The sequence below is a fragment of the Aspergillus lucknowensis genome (genome assembly GCF_044049455.1).
Source record: "Aspergillus lucknowensis strain CBS 449.75 chromosome Unknown BJX67scaffold_7, whole genome shotgun sequence".
NCBI lineage: Eukaryota > Fungi > Ascomycota > Eurotiomycetes > Eurotiales > Aspergillaceae > Aspergillus > Aspergillus lucknowensis.
In genome coordinates this window covers 611373-628241 of record NW_027263551.1, presented here as the reverse complement: position 1 = coordinate 628241, position 16869 = coordinate 611373, and the positions used below count along the sequence as shown (strand labels likewise).

Here is a 16869-nt window from a genome sequence, read left to right as displayed (position 1 = left end):
CATATGGGCTGCTGAATGATTCCAGCTACCTTAGTCTTGATGCCGGTCTGAGCATATCTGACATGAAACGAGGATGTCTGAGTGTTGTCGAGAAGTTCCCCATTCTTCGCGCTCGTTTCCTACCGCCGCAGGCAAAGTATTGGCAGGTTGTCCCTAGCCAACTCGACAACGCCTTTAGCGCTTATCGCGTTGAGGGGCTTTGGAGGAACTCTGTTGTGCGGCGAGACCATTCCAAAGTTCGAGATCTCTTGCATGACAAATGAAACGGACGTCGTCTGCGGCCACGTGGTTATCGAGCGTAACACCGCCATCGCAGCCGCCATGATCATCGGCTGCTGTCTAAACATCCTCCCGTGCGTCGACTTCGCGTCCGTGACGACCGCCGCAGAGCTCGTCCACGCTGTCCAAGATCAGCATCTCTCTATGGGAGACGCGGACTTCTCGACTTCAGAGACACCGTCGAGCACTCGAGAAGTGTACCGACTGGATAGCGCCTTCGAGCGTCGACGCGATCCTCTACCACCGGATTGTCGACGAGGACATCCCTATCCAGAGGCAGATTCATTGGTTCAGGAATGGTGATGGGTGGTATCTAATGCTGTATTATTCTGCACGAGTTATAGAGCGTCCCACAGATTCTTTTTATTGCGCATTTACCTCGATGACGAGAAAATCGTCCTTTCACACCCGATGCCGGCGCTCTGCAAGGTAGCCATCATCAAGTAGCAAGACTTTCGCTTGCGCAAGCTCCGATGGCTCACGCCGTTAGCCAAATAGAAACTAATCCAAGTACCAGAGGTTGTTAGCAGCGCTTGTCACGATGCATAATGAACTGAGATGAGCACGAGGTTTCAGCGGAAACGTTCTCTTCTGAGAAACGCAGCTGGAATCGGTCTGACACAAGAGGCCAAGGCTGTATAGCTGCCCATTGATTTGGATGCAGCAGATATAGTCTCTGTGAAGATTCTGCGTATGGGGAGGTTCTTGGACTATATATTCGGTGCGGGTCGCTGGATCGGCTGGACTATCTGGAGAAGGGGAACGACCGAGGAACGGGGGGGATTTCCTCCTGCATTTATTGATGTAGAAAGAAAGGAAGTATGAATATTTCCCCGAGATTTCTGTATCAAAGGGACTTGATATTCAGAAATGTCGACGGCCGTTCCTGCCTTGTTGAACCCAAGTCATGTGACTAAAGACAGACAATCACATGCCTCACAGATGGTTGCCAGTTCGACAAATCATGTTGAGGCACGGCTGCAGCTTCATTTCTTCAAAGCAGGTCCGAACGACTCTCTGAGCCCACAACGAGTCCAATCCAAGATCTCATCACTCAATTGGTAACTTCAAGGTCAGCATTGAAAATCCCGAGTCCTTGAAAAATTAATTTGGCAAAGACTTGGGGTGTTACATGAGAGAACTGCACTCTCCGTCTTTGTTTACCGGAATAATTACCACGGCGCATTCAGCAAAGGCCACAGGCCACATCCACTTCCGAAACGTGTCCTCGTCCTCGCCCCGTTTTGGTAGCTCCCATCGCCCGCGGAATCGGCGGCCAGCAATAACCGAGGCACGGCGCAACGCAGCAGTGTCTGCTGCAAGCCCAAACTGGACGACCAGAACCACAGGCGATGCGATCTGGCGTCCTGCAGTGCTGGTCAGATGAACGATAGAAATCTTCATTATTACAGGGGGGTTCTGTTATGACCCTTGACTTCCCGGCAGGGCCTGCAGGTGAGCAGGAAGAGAGGCGAACTGCCAAAGGGATGGTTGAGAGCGCCTCGGGAAAACCCGCCGGAACCAGGGACGCAGGAGCGACATCCTGGCGCCCAACGTTAAGCACATGCTTATTTTAGTGCATCTTATTCGGGCTTGGTTACATAATTCGTCTTGATAAAGCTAGCTGACTCGTCTGGACCCGCTGAGGGTCCTGCTGGATTTTCTTTGGGAAGCGCGGGAGTCGGGAGAATGAGGAAGACCCAGGCCTCAGAGACGCTCTGGAAGTGATGTTGACGGAATCATGCCACAATCTTCACAGGAGAAAGGAAGCGAAAGGGAGAGCAAAAGGACGAAAAGAAAGGGGGAAGAAAAAGAAAAGAAGGTTGCAGCTGTCGGGAAAGATGAATGAAGCGATCGAGATGCAGGCCAGGAGGAAACCGAGGGAAATTAGGCAAAATGGGCAAGCTCCGAGGACTCGGAAGTCGGGACAAAGAAAAATTTTCCGTCAGCTCCGGCTTCACTCCCAGCGTTGTTTCTGGCGTTCATGGGGGCTCCAGAAAAGATAAATAATCGGGCGTGACTCCCCTTGATGAGATGCTGGTTTCTTTTCTCTTGACCTTCGAGCAGTTGAAAGGACGGAGGTGGCAAAGAGCGTCCATTCCTCTGTTTGTTGTTGTGGTGGATTCGGCCCAGGACGGCAAGTTCCCAATCCGAGAATCGGTGAGAGAATGCCTCCTGAGTCAGCGCCTGTTTGCGCAGCGCATGACCTGAGGTTGAAACCGACAGGATTTCCTTGCAACCGAATCCTCGGTCAACTTTGGGGCCACCAACTCCGGTGCTGGTGGAGCCGCATTCCCGAATCGGGCCGGGCTGGGCGTTGATTTGCGTCCGAGAGAGCCGTCCAGAAATGAGCTTGCCGCCCTCCGCCTGTGGTTGGCTGCACGAAGCGCGCGATGTGGGGCGGTGTACCACTTTATCGGACCCAGTTGAGCAGAGCTCCACCGTAAAATTTTCAACATCATTTCTTTTTCTTCGCGCAGCTCTCTGGCTTTGAACGAAGAGCTTTTGGACAGAGTAGACAGGAGACAGAGAATGCGCAATTGAAGCTGCGCTGTCGCAGCATTAAGGGGGCACAGACTTGTAATTTATGTACCTTCATTGACCGGAGGAGCGGAAGCTTCAGTGGGCAACCTGACCGTGGCTGGAGCAACCAGTGGATTGATTGCGTCTTGGACCTGTTTCTCGAGCACTCTGAAGAGACAAACGGACCACGACTGCTCAAATCATTGGCTGGACCAAAAGTCAGTGACCTCTGCCCCATCCCGAAGGAACCCGACTTGCCTCGCTGGGAGGACCACCTTCTGAGGAATACGCAAGACTCCGGAGTCCACTGATACACCGTTTCCTCCTCGTCTCCATCGTACGGCAGCGGCGTAGGGTTCTTGCCAGCCCCCAACACAGCTAGCGCACGAAAGATGCGGAGGGTTTGCGAACAAAAGGGCGAAAATTAAGCGGAAAAACGTATTTAGCTGGGAGGACCAGTTTCCTCCCCATTTTTCTTCCCTCTGCAAGACTTCCTCTCTCTCTCTCTCCTTCTCTTCCTCTTCTTCCCTCCTCCATCCTCTCCATATTCACACCTCTATCCCTCAACTCTCTCTCCTCCATCTCTCTCAACTCCCACTCCTCACAATGGCCACCTCTCGTGTCTTCGCTCAGCGTCTGGCCTCCACCATGGCCGCAACCTCCAAGGTTGCTCGCCCGGCCACCCGCCTCCAGGCCGTCGCCCCCAAGCGCACCTTCACCACCCAGCGCAAGGCCATCCCCATGACCCCCTTCCAGACCCTCAAGCGCCAGCAGCCCTCCATGCTCCAGGCCTCCACCCGCCAGGCCTTCGCTGCCCGCCGCCAGTATTCCTCTGAGATCGCCGACGCCATGGTGCAGGTCTCCCAGAACGTCGGTATGGGCTCTGCAGCCATCGGTCTCGGCGGTGCCGGTATCGGTATCGGTCTCGTCTTCGGCTCCCTCCTCCTGGCTGTCTCGCGCAACCCTGCTCTCCGCGGCCAGCTCTTCTCCTACGCCATTCTTGGTTTCGCCTTCGTCGAGGCCATTGGTCTGTTCGATCTGATGGTTGCCATGATGTGCAAGTACGTCTAAATTCGGCATGACAAGGGTGTGAACGGAAAAAAAAGAAAATCTTCACACCGACGATGGGGGGGAAGCCACCGAATTCCAGATTCCAATTGCCAACGGCATAAACAAAACTGTGGGACATTGTGTGTGCACTATGGGGAGTAATGAGAATTGGATTCTTGCTGTTTTTCCTCTCTCAGCTTCATTGGTGGTCTTTTTATTCATCTCATGTACTACATTATCATCCTTTCCATTTCTCATTTGTTTCGAGCAATACACTGTACATATAGACTTATAAAATGACCACTTAACGAGTGTCTCTCAGCTCAAGAATCAAATGCCTGGGGATGCCGAAACAAATTTATGGTGAATAAAGAACGAAAACCTGAACAGCTCGTAACGGCCGTAAAATACAGCTCCCCTCGACCTCGACTTCGACAACCGGGAACACCAGTGCAGTGTAGACGTCAGCGATGACGGAGCCCAACTCAATTCCTCACATAACACAACGTTGCATCTTACGATTAATTCATCATAAATTTTCAATCGAATAATTCAAACAATCACTCCTCAAAAAAACAACCTCACAGGATCAACCTGTCAAATTCTTCAACTCAACTTCAGAGCTCGGCAAGCTACGTCCGCGCCAAGAGCCACTGGTTTGAGTTCACGTTGGCGTTTTTCGTTGGCCATTGGCCACCTGCATTCCCGAGATCGATCCTTGCGACGATCGCGAGCTGTCGGGAGCTGTCACGGGATTCCCTATTCCGGCTGTCAATTTTTTTATTTTTATTTTTTTTTTTTAACACGGTATTTGGCGCTGATTTCATTGTGACTTCATCCGGTTGAAATAAGCTGGGTTTTGGGTCTACGGCATTAATATTACTAGTAGTAGGGAATTGAATCATCTCTGGTTGTTCTCAATTGGTGCCTTGGTGCCTGTGAAGGGTAGGGTGAAGGGTAGGGGTTGTGTGGTCTTAACGACACGCACGAGGAAGTTCCGGTGAGCATCTGGGCAGGGCACCTCTTGGATTTCTTCAATTCCTCCGCCCCGGGAATTCCCGGCTCCGGCTTCTCCCGCCAGCCCGAACAGTCCACGTGCCACACCACGAGCCCATAAGCTCTTCATGGGGGGACCAGAGTACCGGTCACACACCATATGTTTATATTATCCCGAAGCCAAACTGCCCGAATCCAGAGCATCATGTCGGAGGCGCCGGACCCCCTGTACGACCCGGAAGACGTCCCCCGGATCAAGAATGCAAAGCGGCTGACGGCGACGCGCACGAAGCAGCTTGTCCGGGCGGCTGCGCGGGCGCACGATGATCCGCCGCCGAGACCTGGGTTGGGGGAGTGTTGTGGGAGTTCGTGTGATCCGTGCGTGAATGATCTCTGGAGGGAGGAGATGGAGTGTTGGAGGGAGCGGTGGGGGTTTGATTTGTTGGACGGAGAGGTGAAGAGGTGAGAGGGGGATGAGGATGCCTGGGTGGTTCGAGTGGTGATTTTACGTCTCGTCGACGACTATGGATGTACTGGATTGATTGATTGATTGATTGATGATTGATTGATTGATGATTGATTGATTGATGATTGATTGATATCTACCTACTACCTCTCAGCTACCTGCTAAACAGAAACAACATCGCTCCCACTCGGCACCTTGGCCTCATACTCCAGCACAAGCCGGATCTCCTGGCTCGGCTCCAGCCGCAAAGCCCACTTCACCTCGCCGTTCTTGCACAAGCTCACCGTGCCACTCCCCTTCGCCTTCCCCATCTTCACATCGACCTCATCCCCCTCCTTCTCGATCCCCGCGGGCTGCAAAACCCGGACCCTGAGCTTCTCGTCCTCCGACACAGGAACCTGCTCCGACACCACAAGATCCACCGCAACCCCCTTGGTGTTCTTCACCCAGCACGAGCGGCGGAATTTCGCTCCGTCTTCCTTATTGAAGAACATCGCCCCGGGGAGCGGCTTCACGCTCGGCTTGGCGTACTTCACCTCGATGCCCGGGTCAATGCCCAGGGAGATGTTGAAGAAGACGGCCGGCGCGCAGGTGTCCAGGGCCGCGGAGCCGACGAAGGACCCGTCCACGGTGATCCCCACGGAGCCCGGGTGCAGGGTGATCGAGGAGGAGTTCTTGATGCGGGCGCGGAGGAAGGCGGCTTCGCGGCGCTTCGGCACGATCACGTACGTGAGCTGGACGGCGTTTAGGTCGAGTTCGGCGAGGACGTGTCGGCGCGCTGTGGATGAGGGGGGGAGGGTGCGCCGGCCGGGGAGCTCGTAGGTTGTTGTCATGCCGTAGTCTTGTTTTACGGGGTCTTTGTGTTCGAGGGCGCCGTGGCCGGAGGCGAGGGTGTCTGTGTCTGCGTCGTCGTCGTCGTTGTCGTTGTCCTCGAGCTCGACGGTTGTGCTGTTTTCTTTGGGAGAGGGGTTCTCTGGTTGTGCGAGCCGGCCGAAGAGGGATGTCGTGGCTGGTGCAGGTGGTGGTGATGATCTGGGTCCATCGCCGTGGCCATCTGGGTCGGTTGAGGCCGCGAGACGAGGTTGTGACGATGGGGCTGCTCCAAATAGGCTTCCTGATGGTGTCTGTTCCCCTCGCGATGATGAGGCTGCGCCAAATACACTCACTGACTGTTGTCCTTGCGCTGCGCTTCCGAACCCTGAACTCGAATTTGTGGTTGCTGCACTTCCCCCGAAGAGACCACCTGCCTGCGTTGGTGCCGCTGCAGGTGCTCCTCCAAAGAGGCCAGCCGACTGGACTGTCTGCTGTGGCGCGGCGCCAAACGGCTTGGCTGGTGGAGGGACGTATGGGTTAGGCCGGGCCTGTCCTGGAGTACCGAACAGCGAGCCCTTCTGGGCGGCTGGCACCTGGGGTGCAGGGGCACCCCAGAGCTGTTTCTGTGGGAAGGGTGGCGGCACAGGCCCTAACGGGTACTGCACCGGTGCATCCAGGATGGCAACCCAGGATGGAGCTTTGGACTGGGCCGTGACGAGCTTGATATTCCAGGGGTCGAGGGACGGAATGCGCACGCCGATGCCGCCGAACGAGGCCTGCGACGTCGACAGCGTCACGCGAGTGTCGCGCCAGGTCTCGCTGGTCAGGTTGTTGAATTCGGCGCGGTAGGTCAGCCGCGCCGACGAGGACGGCGAGTTGATCTCGAGCTCGTACCGCGAGGACCAGCCTTGCCAGGGGATCATGTAGCTCAGGCGGAGGACGACGTCGACGGGGTCTCCTTGCTTCTCGTCAGACACCTTCTCGACGACTGAGCTCCGTCGACTCGACCCGGGCGTCAAGGCGACCGACTGCGTCCGGTCGAGGCAAACAACAACCTGCCCAACATTCGCCGTCCAAAAGACCCGCCGATCCGACCGCTTCGTCTCCTTCGCCTTCCTCTTGCGCTCCTTTGCGCGCGCGCGCTTCTCGTTCCTTACCCGGATCGCCTTCGACGCCTCGCGCTGCTCCCGCGCATACTTGACCTTCCGCCGCTGGAACCGCCGCTGCGCCTTCGCCAGTTCCTTCTCGCGGATACTCACCTCGGCCGTGGCGCGATGGAACCGCTCCGCCTCGGCCCCACGGCGCGAATTATACAGAGCAAGGAAGGACTCGAACTTGGCGACGTCGCGATTCTTCTCGGTCTGCAGGCCCTTGGCGTACGAGTCCATGATGCCCAGGACCGAGAGCGCGGAGTTGATGTCGCTGCGGGCGGTGGCGATCTTCCTCTCGAGGGCTGTGATTTCGGTCCGGATGGACTGCAGCGTCGGGTCGTCGAGGCCGTCTTCGTCTTCGGAGATGTCCTCGTCGCTTGTGTTGTCGTCTTTGTCGTTGTCATTGTCGGACTCGGATTCGGAGGGGTAGACGTCCTCGAAGTGCTCGCGGCGCGGGACGATGCTCGTCTGGAGATCGGTGATCGTGGCTGGGCCGGAGCCCTCGATGCGGATGGAGTGTGTGTTGACGCGTGGGTCGAGGCCGAGGATGGTGAGTTCGTTCTGGCCGGGCTTTTCCCATTTATTAGCAGGAGAACAAGAGGATAGGATAGAAATAGACAGCTTCGTACCTGAATCGTCGTGCGTATTTCCCGCACGACGGTGATCTGCTTCGGGGCGAGGGTGACCTCCTTTGTTGGGAGGTCTGCGAGGAGGATCTCCGTGGCTGCGGTGTCTTCCATTGCGTGCGATACGTGCAAGACCGTTGGGACGCGGAGACAGAGAGACGAGAAAGAGAATGGAGAGATTTGAAGCTTCTGCGGGGTGTTGAGGACAGGCAGAAGAGCCGCAGGATGGGCGCCTGAAGCTCGTATTCAGGCTGCGTTGATTGGCTCGGCGGGGGTCTGAGTGGCTGTGCTGGATGATGAAATCCAGGAAAAAAAAATAAAAATAAAAAAAATAAAAATTCTCCGTTGTGGTCAGGTCCATGGAGTGTCCCAAGACGAGAGGAGAGATGGTGTCAGGTGTCCGGCATGTAGATAGGGCTGGAGGATGAGGTATACATATCGTCCACGGTGTGAACAGGGGTACCCACGATACCTGTTGCAAGGGAGATCAGGTGAAGCTCTTCATTATGGGAGTATACCAGTGATGGATATGGCTTTCATATCATCATCTCTCAGACGTAGAAGCTATTCCGCCGTCGAAACGTCGACGCCTCGCTGCGTAGCGTACTCGTCCGCTCAACCTCCCTTCCCCGGCGCCATAAAGGAAGCTCCTCTTCATCCTCGAGCCGAGAGCTCGGCCCTCCCTTTTCGGTCCAAACATGCTTAAACAGGTAAATCAGCCCCTGCGCAAGCAGAATCAGCGCAACAGCCACCCACTGGCTCCACTGCCCAAACTCATACGGCATCTCGTTCGTCGGCAGATCGCGCAGCCGCAGCTCATTGAGCACGATGTTGACCACGAAGACGCCGAACGACCCGAAGATGAAGTAGTACTGGTACGCGAGGAGGAGGCGCGGGTGGCGTGGGTGCTCGCGTTGTCTCGTTTTCGGGGCAGGGAGGTGACACTCTCTCGGTCTAGATTTCTGGCCGAACAGCTCGCCGAGCCAGCCGAGCTCGATGCGCGTGAGGGCCGGTGGCGGACGCAGAGGCCACACCTGTCTCCGGCGCCGGATCACCCAGACGTACATGAAGACTGCGCTGGGGATGCTGGCTGCCGCTGTCGGGAGGAAGACGGATGTGATCTGGAAGGCCGGGTCGAGGCGGCTCTCCCAGGCGATGGCGTCGGCGGCTGCACGGAAGAGCGGGTGTTCCTCTGCGAAGCACGCATACGTGCAGTCCGCCGTGGCATTGTAGAGAGTCGATACGGCAGGAGATAATAGATCCACGCTGGACTTCGAGTCAAAGCATGTCGGCCCCTCCGTGGTGCCGCGGATATAGACCGTCGCGATGGCGAGGATCCCCCCCATGTAGACGAGGGCCGCCCAGCAGACAATGAGCATGCGGATCTCGCGCTCGACGGTCTGCAGCGTCGTGGACCAGGCGAGCAGCGGCGCGACGAGCAGGGAGCCCGTCGATGTGACTGCGAAGACGCCGTATGCGTCGAGGTCGACCACGGGCGACCGGGCCTTCGCGATCAGGAAGACGGCCTGGATGGCGCCGGCGCCGCAGTAGGTCATTGCGCTTGCGAGGGCGCCGGCGACGAGCCATCGCTGGCGGCGGCCGATGACGCCAAAGGCCAGCAGGGTGTAGAAGAGGATGCGCTGGAGGGGCGTGTAAACTCCGGAGAGGGGGTACACGCAGAGCACCGGGGGATCGCGATACGCGGCAGCGGGGAGGATAAAGAGCGTTGCGAGAAGAGTGGATTTCCACATCCTTGCTGCTCTTTCTCGTGCAAAGGTCTGACGCGGAGGGCGAGAGACCAGGCAGGGGATGGTTGAAATGGCCTGTTGTCGTCCAACTGGGAATACGAGGTGCCCGCGCCCAGTGAGGCTGAATTGCGCTGGTGCGCGAATCAAAGAGGTTTACGGAGAAATCAATTACGACAGCTTTAGAATAACGTTTTTGGAAGAAAAGAAGGATTGTGCTTGGCCTATCGAAAACTACTCCCCCAGTTCCACGCACTGTACGGGTCGCCCGGGACAAGATTGAACAGCACTGCCAACATTAGACTGAAAATCATCACAACCAGACTGAATTATCACAACGACTCAGACGACTCACCTTGCCCAAAACTCCCCAGCGCTTCGTCCATCTGACTGCCGATCGGGTCGTCAAGGGCGAGCCCGAACGGGTCTGATCCCAGGCAACTACTCGGCCCCTGCTCGGCGATGCGCTGCTCGAAATGGCTGTGCTGGCCACAGTGCGCATTCTCGCCGCAAACGCCGACGCCGACGCTGACGCCGACGGGAACAGGAGCTTGCGCTTGAGATTCCACTTCCTGCTGGTGCCCGTGCCCGTGCCCTGTGTCTGCGTGCAGCGCCGTCTCTGCACCCGGTTGAATCGTCGACGACGACTCTGCCACGTCGTCCACGGGCTCTGGTCCCCCATCATCCCGAATCCCCTTCTCAATCTCCTGCTCCGAGCTCAACTTCAGCAACTTCGTCAGCAGCTCCTCCGTGTGTCTCGCGATCTGACTCGCGGACTTGAGCTTCCGCGTTGCGCGGATAATCCGCGACGTCCCCTGTTTCGCTTCGCTCGCGCGCTCACTAAACGGCCAGATACTCGAGGGGAGACACAGGATCACCCCTGCGGTGAAGAAGTGCATCAGCACGAACGAGATGCAGAAGTGCGACTGGAACAGCTCGACGGGGATCGCGGATATGCGCAGCGCCGCGTCCACGGTTAGATTCATCGAGAGGCACACCACCGGCGTCAGGTCTGCGACCGCGGCCCGGTCCTCCTTGCTGGAGACGCGGTACTCGAGGAGCGGGCGGTTAATGAAGATGACTGCGCTCTCGTAGGTTACCTGGATCATGTGTGTTTGGAGGAGGAGGGTCTTTGCGGCGCGGGACTCTGAGGGGGGCAGACGGTCGTCAGCGAGTAATTTGGCGAGGGGATCGTTGGCTGAGTGGTGGCGGGTTCTGTTGAAGATATCTGGGAGCTGGGACTTCCAGTCGTCGAGCAGCGCGCGCATCTCGACAATGGTTTCCACGAGCTGGCTGAATACCGCTGCAGAGATAGGATTCTGCAGGTGCAGCCCGCGGAAGCGCTGCAGGCATGTGCGCATGATCTCGTAGAGTCCGTACTTGAGGCGGTAGAATGTGAGGCCGGTCACCCGTGGATCCTGGATGCAGTTCGAGACGGACAGTGGCAATCTTGTGTCGTCGAGCTCTGCCATCGCCTGCACGCTGCTGAAGGCTGCGTCGAGCGAGGACGGCCGCCCGTAGATCATGGCCGCAAAGGTATCCGCGACGACGACATGGTTCCAGGTGCGTCGGCGGACCTGAGCAGCGACAGGGTCGGACGGCTGCGAGTTGTCCTCGCAGTGCAGCGAGCCGGCGTAGGCAGCGCGGCCGCAGAGGCCGCACAGGTTCCAGGCGAGACTTGGAGAGCCGTGGTAGATATAGTACGAGCCGAGGAGGACGCAGACCTGGACGGTCTCGACGCTGCAGCCGTCGAGTAGGTTGAGCATGTGCAGTCGCACTTCGGCGATGAGGCTGTCCCGGAGCGACGACGCTTGCAGCGAACAGGTATTCAGAATCGCATGGCCGCACCAGCTCGGGTCCTGCATGGCGCACTGGAGACCAAGGGCTGCGACAAGGAGAATAGCCACGACCTGCCCCCGATGTTCCTCCTTCCAGTGCGTCCGCGCGAGCAGCGCATGCGCGGTCTCCCTGAATCGTGGCGGGTGGAAGACGCCGATAAACCAATGCACGCGCTCGAAGTAGGCGTCTACCAACGCCCACATCACCGAATGCGGAGGCATCGATAGGATCTGCAGCGACCACTCCGGTGTTGAAGCCGTCTCGACACCCTGGGAATGGTGTCCGGGGATACTGATGTCGTTCGGATGGCCTGCAGCATGCTCGCCGAAGATATTGACGGCAAACCCGACGGCAGAGCTACTTGCCCCGAGACGGGGAGAGGACTGCGTGCGAGGTGCTGTCTGGTGTTTAGGAACCCTATCTACGCGCGGGACGTCTCCATATCGCGCCTCTTTCTTCCTCCTCGCGCGTCTGCTTGCTGGCGTGAACGGTTCACATCGCTTTCCGGAGCGAGCACACATGGTACACGGCCGGGTGTCGTCGCACTACTTCGCATGTTAGTAGTCGGGTTATTCTCGCTGTTGAGACTGCCTGCCTTTAGTTTCTGGCGTCGGCACCTCAGACAGGCGCGGAGGACCCGTGGGATGGGTGAGGGCGGTTCGCGGTCCGACATTGCCATGGTCTGTCAAACAGGTTGATAGACTACAAATCAAGATACAACCTCGACTATGCAGCAGGTAAGTCAAGCAGCCGAGGACCAGCATCGTCGGAAGATCTCCGGTGGAAGAAGCAGCTTTGACATGCGGGGAAGTGGAGATATCCTGTGTATTTGACTGAATATCATTGGCTTCAGAGTCCACCGGATGTCCGGTGGAAGGACGAGCTTGTCAGACACTCCTTTGTCCCGCAAGATGGGGTTCTGGGGTAATGCGGGTCTATCCCCATATTTAAGCTGCTAAGTTGTCTGGATTCTTGTTTGTCAAGATTGTATTCCCCCCTGCTACACCATGGAGAGACCCAGCCAGGACGGCCCGATGGACCTAGAGAAGCCCAACGCACATCATGAAGAGACCGCATTCACCCCCCAGCAGCGAAGACGGCTGATCCGTCGCATTGACGCACGTCTTGTCGTAACTCTGGGCTGCTTGTATTGTATCAGCTTGCTGGACCGAACGAACCTGGGTGCTGCGTCTGTTGCTGGGTACGCCCGACTTCGACCCAGACCGTAGCCGTTAACTAACTGACCTAGGATGCAGCAAGACCTCGACATGAACGCGTCCAACAACGGATACAGCATCACCTCGCTCGTCTTCTTCATCACGTACACCATCTTCCAGATCCCCGCGACAGTGGTCATCCGCAAAGTCGGTCCGCGCTTGTTCCTTGCGAGTATCGTGCTGCTGTGGGGTGTTATTGTCATCGTACGTTTGGCCGGTCGCATTAATTGAAGATTGCCATTTGACATCGAGTGTAGGCAATTGGGTTCTCCCCGAACTGGCCGACTATGGCTGGAATGCGGGTTATCCTCGGCGCCCTCGAAGCTGGGTTCTACCCGGGCTGTGTCTATCTTCTGAGCACCTGGTACCCGCGGTACGAGCTGCAGAAGCGGACTGCAGCCTTCTATTTAATCGGGAGCACGGCGTCTGGATTCGGTGGGATCCTTGCCTATGGCTTGATGCAGATGGATGGGGTTGCGGGCAGGGCAGGGTGGCAGTGGATTTTCATCGTATCCCTCCCTTGCTCAAGTGTTTTACATTTGCAAACGGACAGTAACTGACTCATCTAGATTGAAGGAATCCTCACCTGCATCCTTGGAATAGGCTCGTACCTCATCCTCGTCGACTTCCCCGAACAATCCCCACAGTCCTGGCACTTCCTCACAGAGCCCGAAGCCGCATACATAATCTCGACCATCGAAGCCGACCGCGCCGACGTCTACGTCGAGGAATTCTCGATCCGCTCGTACCTGCGCAACGGCACGGACAGCAAAGTCTGGGCCTACGCCGTCCTCTACATGCTCACGACCGCGAACACGTACTCGATCGCGTACTTCCTCCCCATCATCCTGCAGGAGAGCATGGGGTTCTCGGTTGCGAAGGCGCAGTGTCTCGTTGCGCCGCCGTATGTCGCTGCGGCGCTGGTGATGTTCGTGCAGGCGGTTTATGCGGATCGGTGGCGGGTGCGAGGGCCTGTTGTTGCGGGGAATGCGGCGATGGGGTTGCTTGGTTTGGGGCTGCTGGGGTATCTGAAGGATCCGGCGCCGAGGTACTTTGGGGTGTTTTTGGCGACTATTGCTGGTACGTTTCCTGAGGCGTAGAGGGGTGCCGGTGACCTCTTTATCTGCATGCTGACCAACAAGGAAACTCGAATTGCCCTGCCCTGGTATCCTGGCAAAGGTACGTATCATGTATTCCTTCCAGAGTAGACACGATACTCACGACGTAGCAACAACATCCGCGGCCAGTGGAAGCGAGCCCTAACCTCTGCAACGCTCATCGGCGGGGGCAGCATTGGAGGCATTCTCGGGACAACGGTCTTCCGCGCGCAGGACGCCCCGGATTACCGACCGGGCCTGCTGACGACGATGCTCGCAAATGCGCTGATCATCCTGATTGTGGTGGCGATGAGCGTCAAGTTCCACTGTGCCAACAGGCGCGTGGATGCGGGCGGGAAGCCAATCGAGGGGCTCGAGGGGTTCAAGTATACGCTTTAATGGCGGAGTGGGGAACTGTATTGCGCTTTGCAGTTATAATTCGAGCCGCGTGGCGTGCATTTGGGCGGGATGAGCCAAGAGGCTGAGGATGCCTCGTGTTTCCGAAAGAGGAAATGCCTTGCCCTGCGGCAGCGTTGGCTGGGGTGATGAGCTCAGCCGCAGCCCCAGCGCGCCTGCTCCTCCAACCTTGGTTTTCTAGATCTCTTATTGGCTGGAAATGCATTCTGGGCGGATCGCCGTTCGTGTTAGCGTTAATCTCTCTCCAGATCTGGCACTCGTATTCGGGGACGCAGTTCCCAAAGACCGGGATCAGCCAGTGAGGCAGCGGCTTTTTCTGGAAATTTCCTGCAATAATCTCATCCTGACATGGCTCTGACATGGATCATCGCGAGGCTTCCTCCTGGCAGCTTATAAGGACGCAACGCGCCCTCGCTTCCTGTCTCCTCCAACTCGTAGAACCACAATGTTGTTGCTCAGCTCTTTTCTTACTTTCCTCGCGTCGGCTTTTGCCCTGGAAGCCGGGGCTTCTGTGGACATTGGCGTCTCCTTTGGACCTGGCGGCCACGGTGATGGCCCTGACCATGGCCTTCCGCTCCTGAAGCTCCCGTACGGCACCTGGCGAGCTCAGACCTACGATGAGGAGGCAGATGTAAGTAGTTCCATCACTCATCCGGTTTATACTAACCCTGTCCAGGTGTATAGATTCCGCAACATCCGCTTCGCTGCCCCTCCCGTTGGGGACCTGCGCTGGGCAAAGCCCGCACCCCCCGAGCCCGTTCACGGAGTGCAGGACGGCTCCTACGGGCATAACTGCATTGCTGGGCCTATTCCGGGCGCTTTCGATGATCCCGTCTTCCAGAATCTTACCAAGAACGGTGGTGAAGGTTAGCTGTTAGCTGTCTAAGGTTGCCTCGAGGGATATAGTTAACACTCGCAGACTGTCTCTTCCTCGACGTCTACGTCCCCGGCCATGTGCTGAAGCATCGTAAGAAGTCGGTACCGGTCGTCGTCTGGATCTACGGTGGGGGGTACGTGCCCTAACACTCCCTCCTTTCATGCCCCAACTCACAGCGCCAGATACGTCACCGGCGCCAAAGACCAAGCCATCGATCTCGGAATCTACGGCGGCAACAGCCTCATCCAGCGCGCGGACAACGACCTGATCGTCGTCTCCATCAACTACCGGCTCGGCGCATTCGGCTTCCTCGCCGGCGAACCGCTACAAAACCACGGCGGGATCTTCAACGCAGGACTCCACGACCAACGCGCCGCCCTCGAGTGGGTGCAGTCGTACATCCACCTCCTCGGCGGCGACCCGGACAACGTCTCTGCATGGGGTGAGTCCGCGGGCGCCGGCTCGATCGCACACCACCTCGTCGCAGAGGGCGGACGACGTGACCCCCTGTTCAACACGGCGGTGATGCAGAGCCCCGGCTTCGCAGCAAATGCAAACATCCAAGCCGAGTACGACCGCTTCGAAGCCTTTGCTGCGGCCGTCGGGTGCCCCGTAACGGGCGCTGCTGCGCTCCACTGTCTGCGCGCCGTGAACGCTACGGCCCTGACAAAGGCGAATGCCGACGTGTTTGGTGCTTCAGCTACCCCTATCCCTGACGGCAAGTTCCTGCGCAGCCCTGCGCTGTACGAGCTCGCGAACGGTACACCCCCCCCAAAAATAGCACCCTGATACTTCGTAAACTAACTAACTAACGTACTGTGTAGGAAACGTCTGGCCAGGCCTCACCTCCCTCATCGCCAGCCACGTCCTCGACGAAGGCTCCCTCTTCGTGCCCCCCCAAGTACCCCCGGGCTACATCGACGGCTACCTAACGGGCCTCCTCCCCCGCAACGCCACCGCGCAAGCCGCCCGAATCATCAACGCATACCGCACCACCTACCCAAACGCCACAGAGCGCGAGCTCGCAGTCACCGTCTCCCGCGACATCATCTTCACATGCAACATCCGCGCCGCGCTGGAAGCATACGCGTACGCCGGTCACGGCCACGGCCGCGGCCGCACCCGCGCCTGGGCCCTGCAGTACGCCTTCCTCGACGGCGTCACGAACGCCACGCACGGCGCGGACGTCTCAGCGACGTTCTTCGACGCCGAGCGCCAGGGGTACGAGGCCCCGCTTTTCGAGGAGTTTCAGCGGTATCTGACGAATTTCGCGCGGACGGGGGATCCGAATCTTCCGCGGTGTGGGAGCGGGGAGGATGAGTTGGAGTTTTGGCCGAGGGTTTCGGGGCTCGAGGAGGAGGTTCCGGATGATGTGATGGAGTTTACGAACGGGGGGTTTGTGGCTGGGGTTGATGAGCAGTTGACAAAGGGGATTTGTGATACTTGGGTGGAGGTTGTTGGGGATTCTATGGGTGTGTAGGAGGTGTCTTGTCTGCCTGTTTATTTCTCTTGTTTGTTCTTTATTGCTCTCTTTATTTCTCTTTCTACTTCTTCATGTATTGGAAAGACTGGTTTTTGCTGGCAGCAGGTTAGAGTTTATAATTTGTTGGACTTCTTGTATATAGAAGAGCTACCTGATTAGCCGTTTGAAGGGAATTTAACTGGGTAAGAAAAACAATGAACGTCGCGTCTGTATACTCGAGTTAAACTAACTGCCATAACGGATGGAGTGCTCAGTGGGTTAGTTCCAAGGTTGGAGCAGGCTGTGGTGAG

At 57.4% G+C, this 16869-nt stretch overlaps 8 protein-coding genes across 8 annotated transcripts; 5 read left to right on the top strand and 3 right to left on the bottom strand.

The window, feature by feature from the left end:
- Positions 1 to 252: 252 nt before the first annotated feature.
- BJX67DRAFT_378697 (uncharacterized protein) lies at positions 253 to 582 on the top strand (the record flags this gene model as incomplete). The annotated part of the gene is made up of 1 exon (XM_071032389.1): positions 253 to 582. One exon carries the CDS (start codon positions 253 to 255, stop codon positions 580 to 582), a length of 330 nt encoding a protein of 109 aa, XP_070889145.1.
- A 2826-nt stretch (positions 583 to 3408) lies between these two features.
- Positions 3409 to 3873, top strand: BJX67DRAFT_370512 (ATP synthase subunit C family protein; the record flags this gene model as incomplete). Its single annotated transcript, XM_071030929.1, has 1 exon — positions 3409 to 3873. One exon carries the CDS (start codon positions 3409 to 3411, stop codon positions 3871 to 3873), a length of 465 nt encoding a protein of 154 aa, XP_070889144.1.
- Positions 3874 to 4576: 703 nt separating this feature from the next.
- On the top strand, positions 4577 to 5448 carry BJX67DRAFT_346704 (uncharacterized protein). The gene has a single exon (XM_071028438.1). The coding sequence runs from the start codon at positions 5009 to 5011 to the stop codon at positions 5312 to 5314; it is 306 nt and encodes a 101-aa protein (XP_070889143.1). The 5' UTR covers positions 4577 to 5008; the 3' UTR covers positions 5315 to 5448.
- Positions 5392 to 8242, bottom strand: BJX67DRAFT_346702 (uncharacterized protein). The gene is made up of 2 exons (XM_071028437.1): positions 7908 to 8242; positions 5392 to 7848 (listed from the first exon to the last, which is right to left on the bottom strand). The coding sequence occupies exons 1-2, from the start codon at positions 8016 to 8018 to the stop codon at positions 5476 to 5478; spliced, it is 2484 nt and encodes an 827-aa protein (XP_070889142.1). The 5' UTR covers positions 8019 to 8242; the 3' UTR covers positions 5392 to 5475.
- A 22-nt stretch (positions 8243 to 8264) lies between these two features.
- Positions 8265 to 9655, bottom strand: BJX67DRAFT_391426 (uncharacterized protein; the record flags this gene model as incomplete). Its single annotated transcript, XM_071034777.1, has 1 exon — positions 8265 to 9655. The coding sequence occupies one exon, from the start codon at positions 9653 to 9655 to the stop codon at positions 8456 to 8458; it is 1200 nt and encodes a 399-aa protein (XP_070889141.1). The 3' UTR covers positions 8265 to 8455.
- Positions 9656 to 9856: 201 nt separating this feature from the next.
- BJX67DRAFT_391423 (uncharacterized protein) lies at positions 9857 to 12161 on the bottom strand (the record flags this gene model as incomplete). Its single annotated transcript, XM_071034776.1, has 3 exons — positions 9857 to 9938; positions 10005 to 12033; positions 12084 to 12161. The coding sequence occupies 3 exons, from the start codon at positions 12159 to 12161 to the stop codon at positions 9874 to 9876; spliced, it is 2172 nt and encodes a 723-aa protein (XP_070889140.1). The 3' UTR covers positions 9857 to 9873.
- A 239-nt stretch (positions 12162 to 12400) lies between these two features.
- Positions 12401 to 14201, top strand: BJX67DRAFT_391420 (major facilitator superfamily domain-containing protein; the record flags this gene model as incomplete). The annotated part of the gene is made up of 6 exons (XM_071034775.1): positions 12401 to 12689; positions 12738 to 12909; positions 12963 to 13214; positions 13275 to 13785; positions 13848 to 13884; positions 13934 to 14201. The coding sequence occupies exons 1-6, from the start codon at positions 12496 to 12498 to the stop codon at positions 14199 to 14201; spliced, it is 1434 nt and encodes a 477-aa protein (XP_070889139.1). The 5' UTR covers positions 12401 to 12495.
- Positions 14202 to 14664: 463 nt separating this feature from the next.
- Positions 14665 to 16576, top strand: BJX67DRAFT_370507 (Alpha/Beta hydrolase protein; the record flags this gene model as incomplete). The annotated part of the gene is made up of 5 exons (XM_071030928.1): positions 14665 to 14850; positions 14896 to 15085; positions 15139 to 15229; positions 15279 to 15856; positions 15921 to 16576. The coding sequence occupies 5 exons, from the start codon at positions 14665 to 14667 to the stop codon at positions 16574 to 16576; spliced, it is 1701 nt and encodes a 566-aa protein (XP_070889138.1).
- Positions 16577 to 16869: the final 293 nt, after the last annotated feature.

Bases quoted from the DNA above. Each gene is read 5' to 3' on its own strand.
- BJX67DRAFT_346702 (XM_071028437.1), bottom strand. From the start codon at position 8,018: ATGGAAGACACCGCAGCCACGGAGATCCTCCTCGCAGACCTCCCAACA. The intron at 7,849-7,907 runs GTACGAAGCTGT...AAATGGGAAAAG, and splicing joins AAATACGCACGACGATTCAG to CCCGGCCAGAACGAACTCAC.
- BJX67DRAFT_346704 (XM_071028438.1), top strand. From the start codon at position 5,009: ATGTTTATATTATCCCGAAGCCAAACTGCCCGAATCCAGAGCATCATG.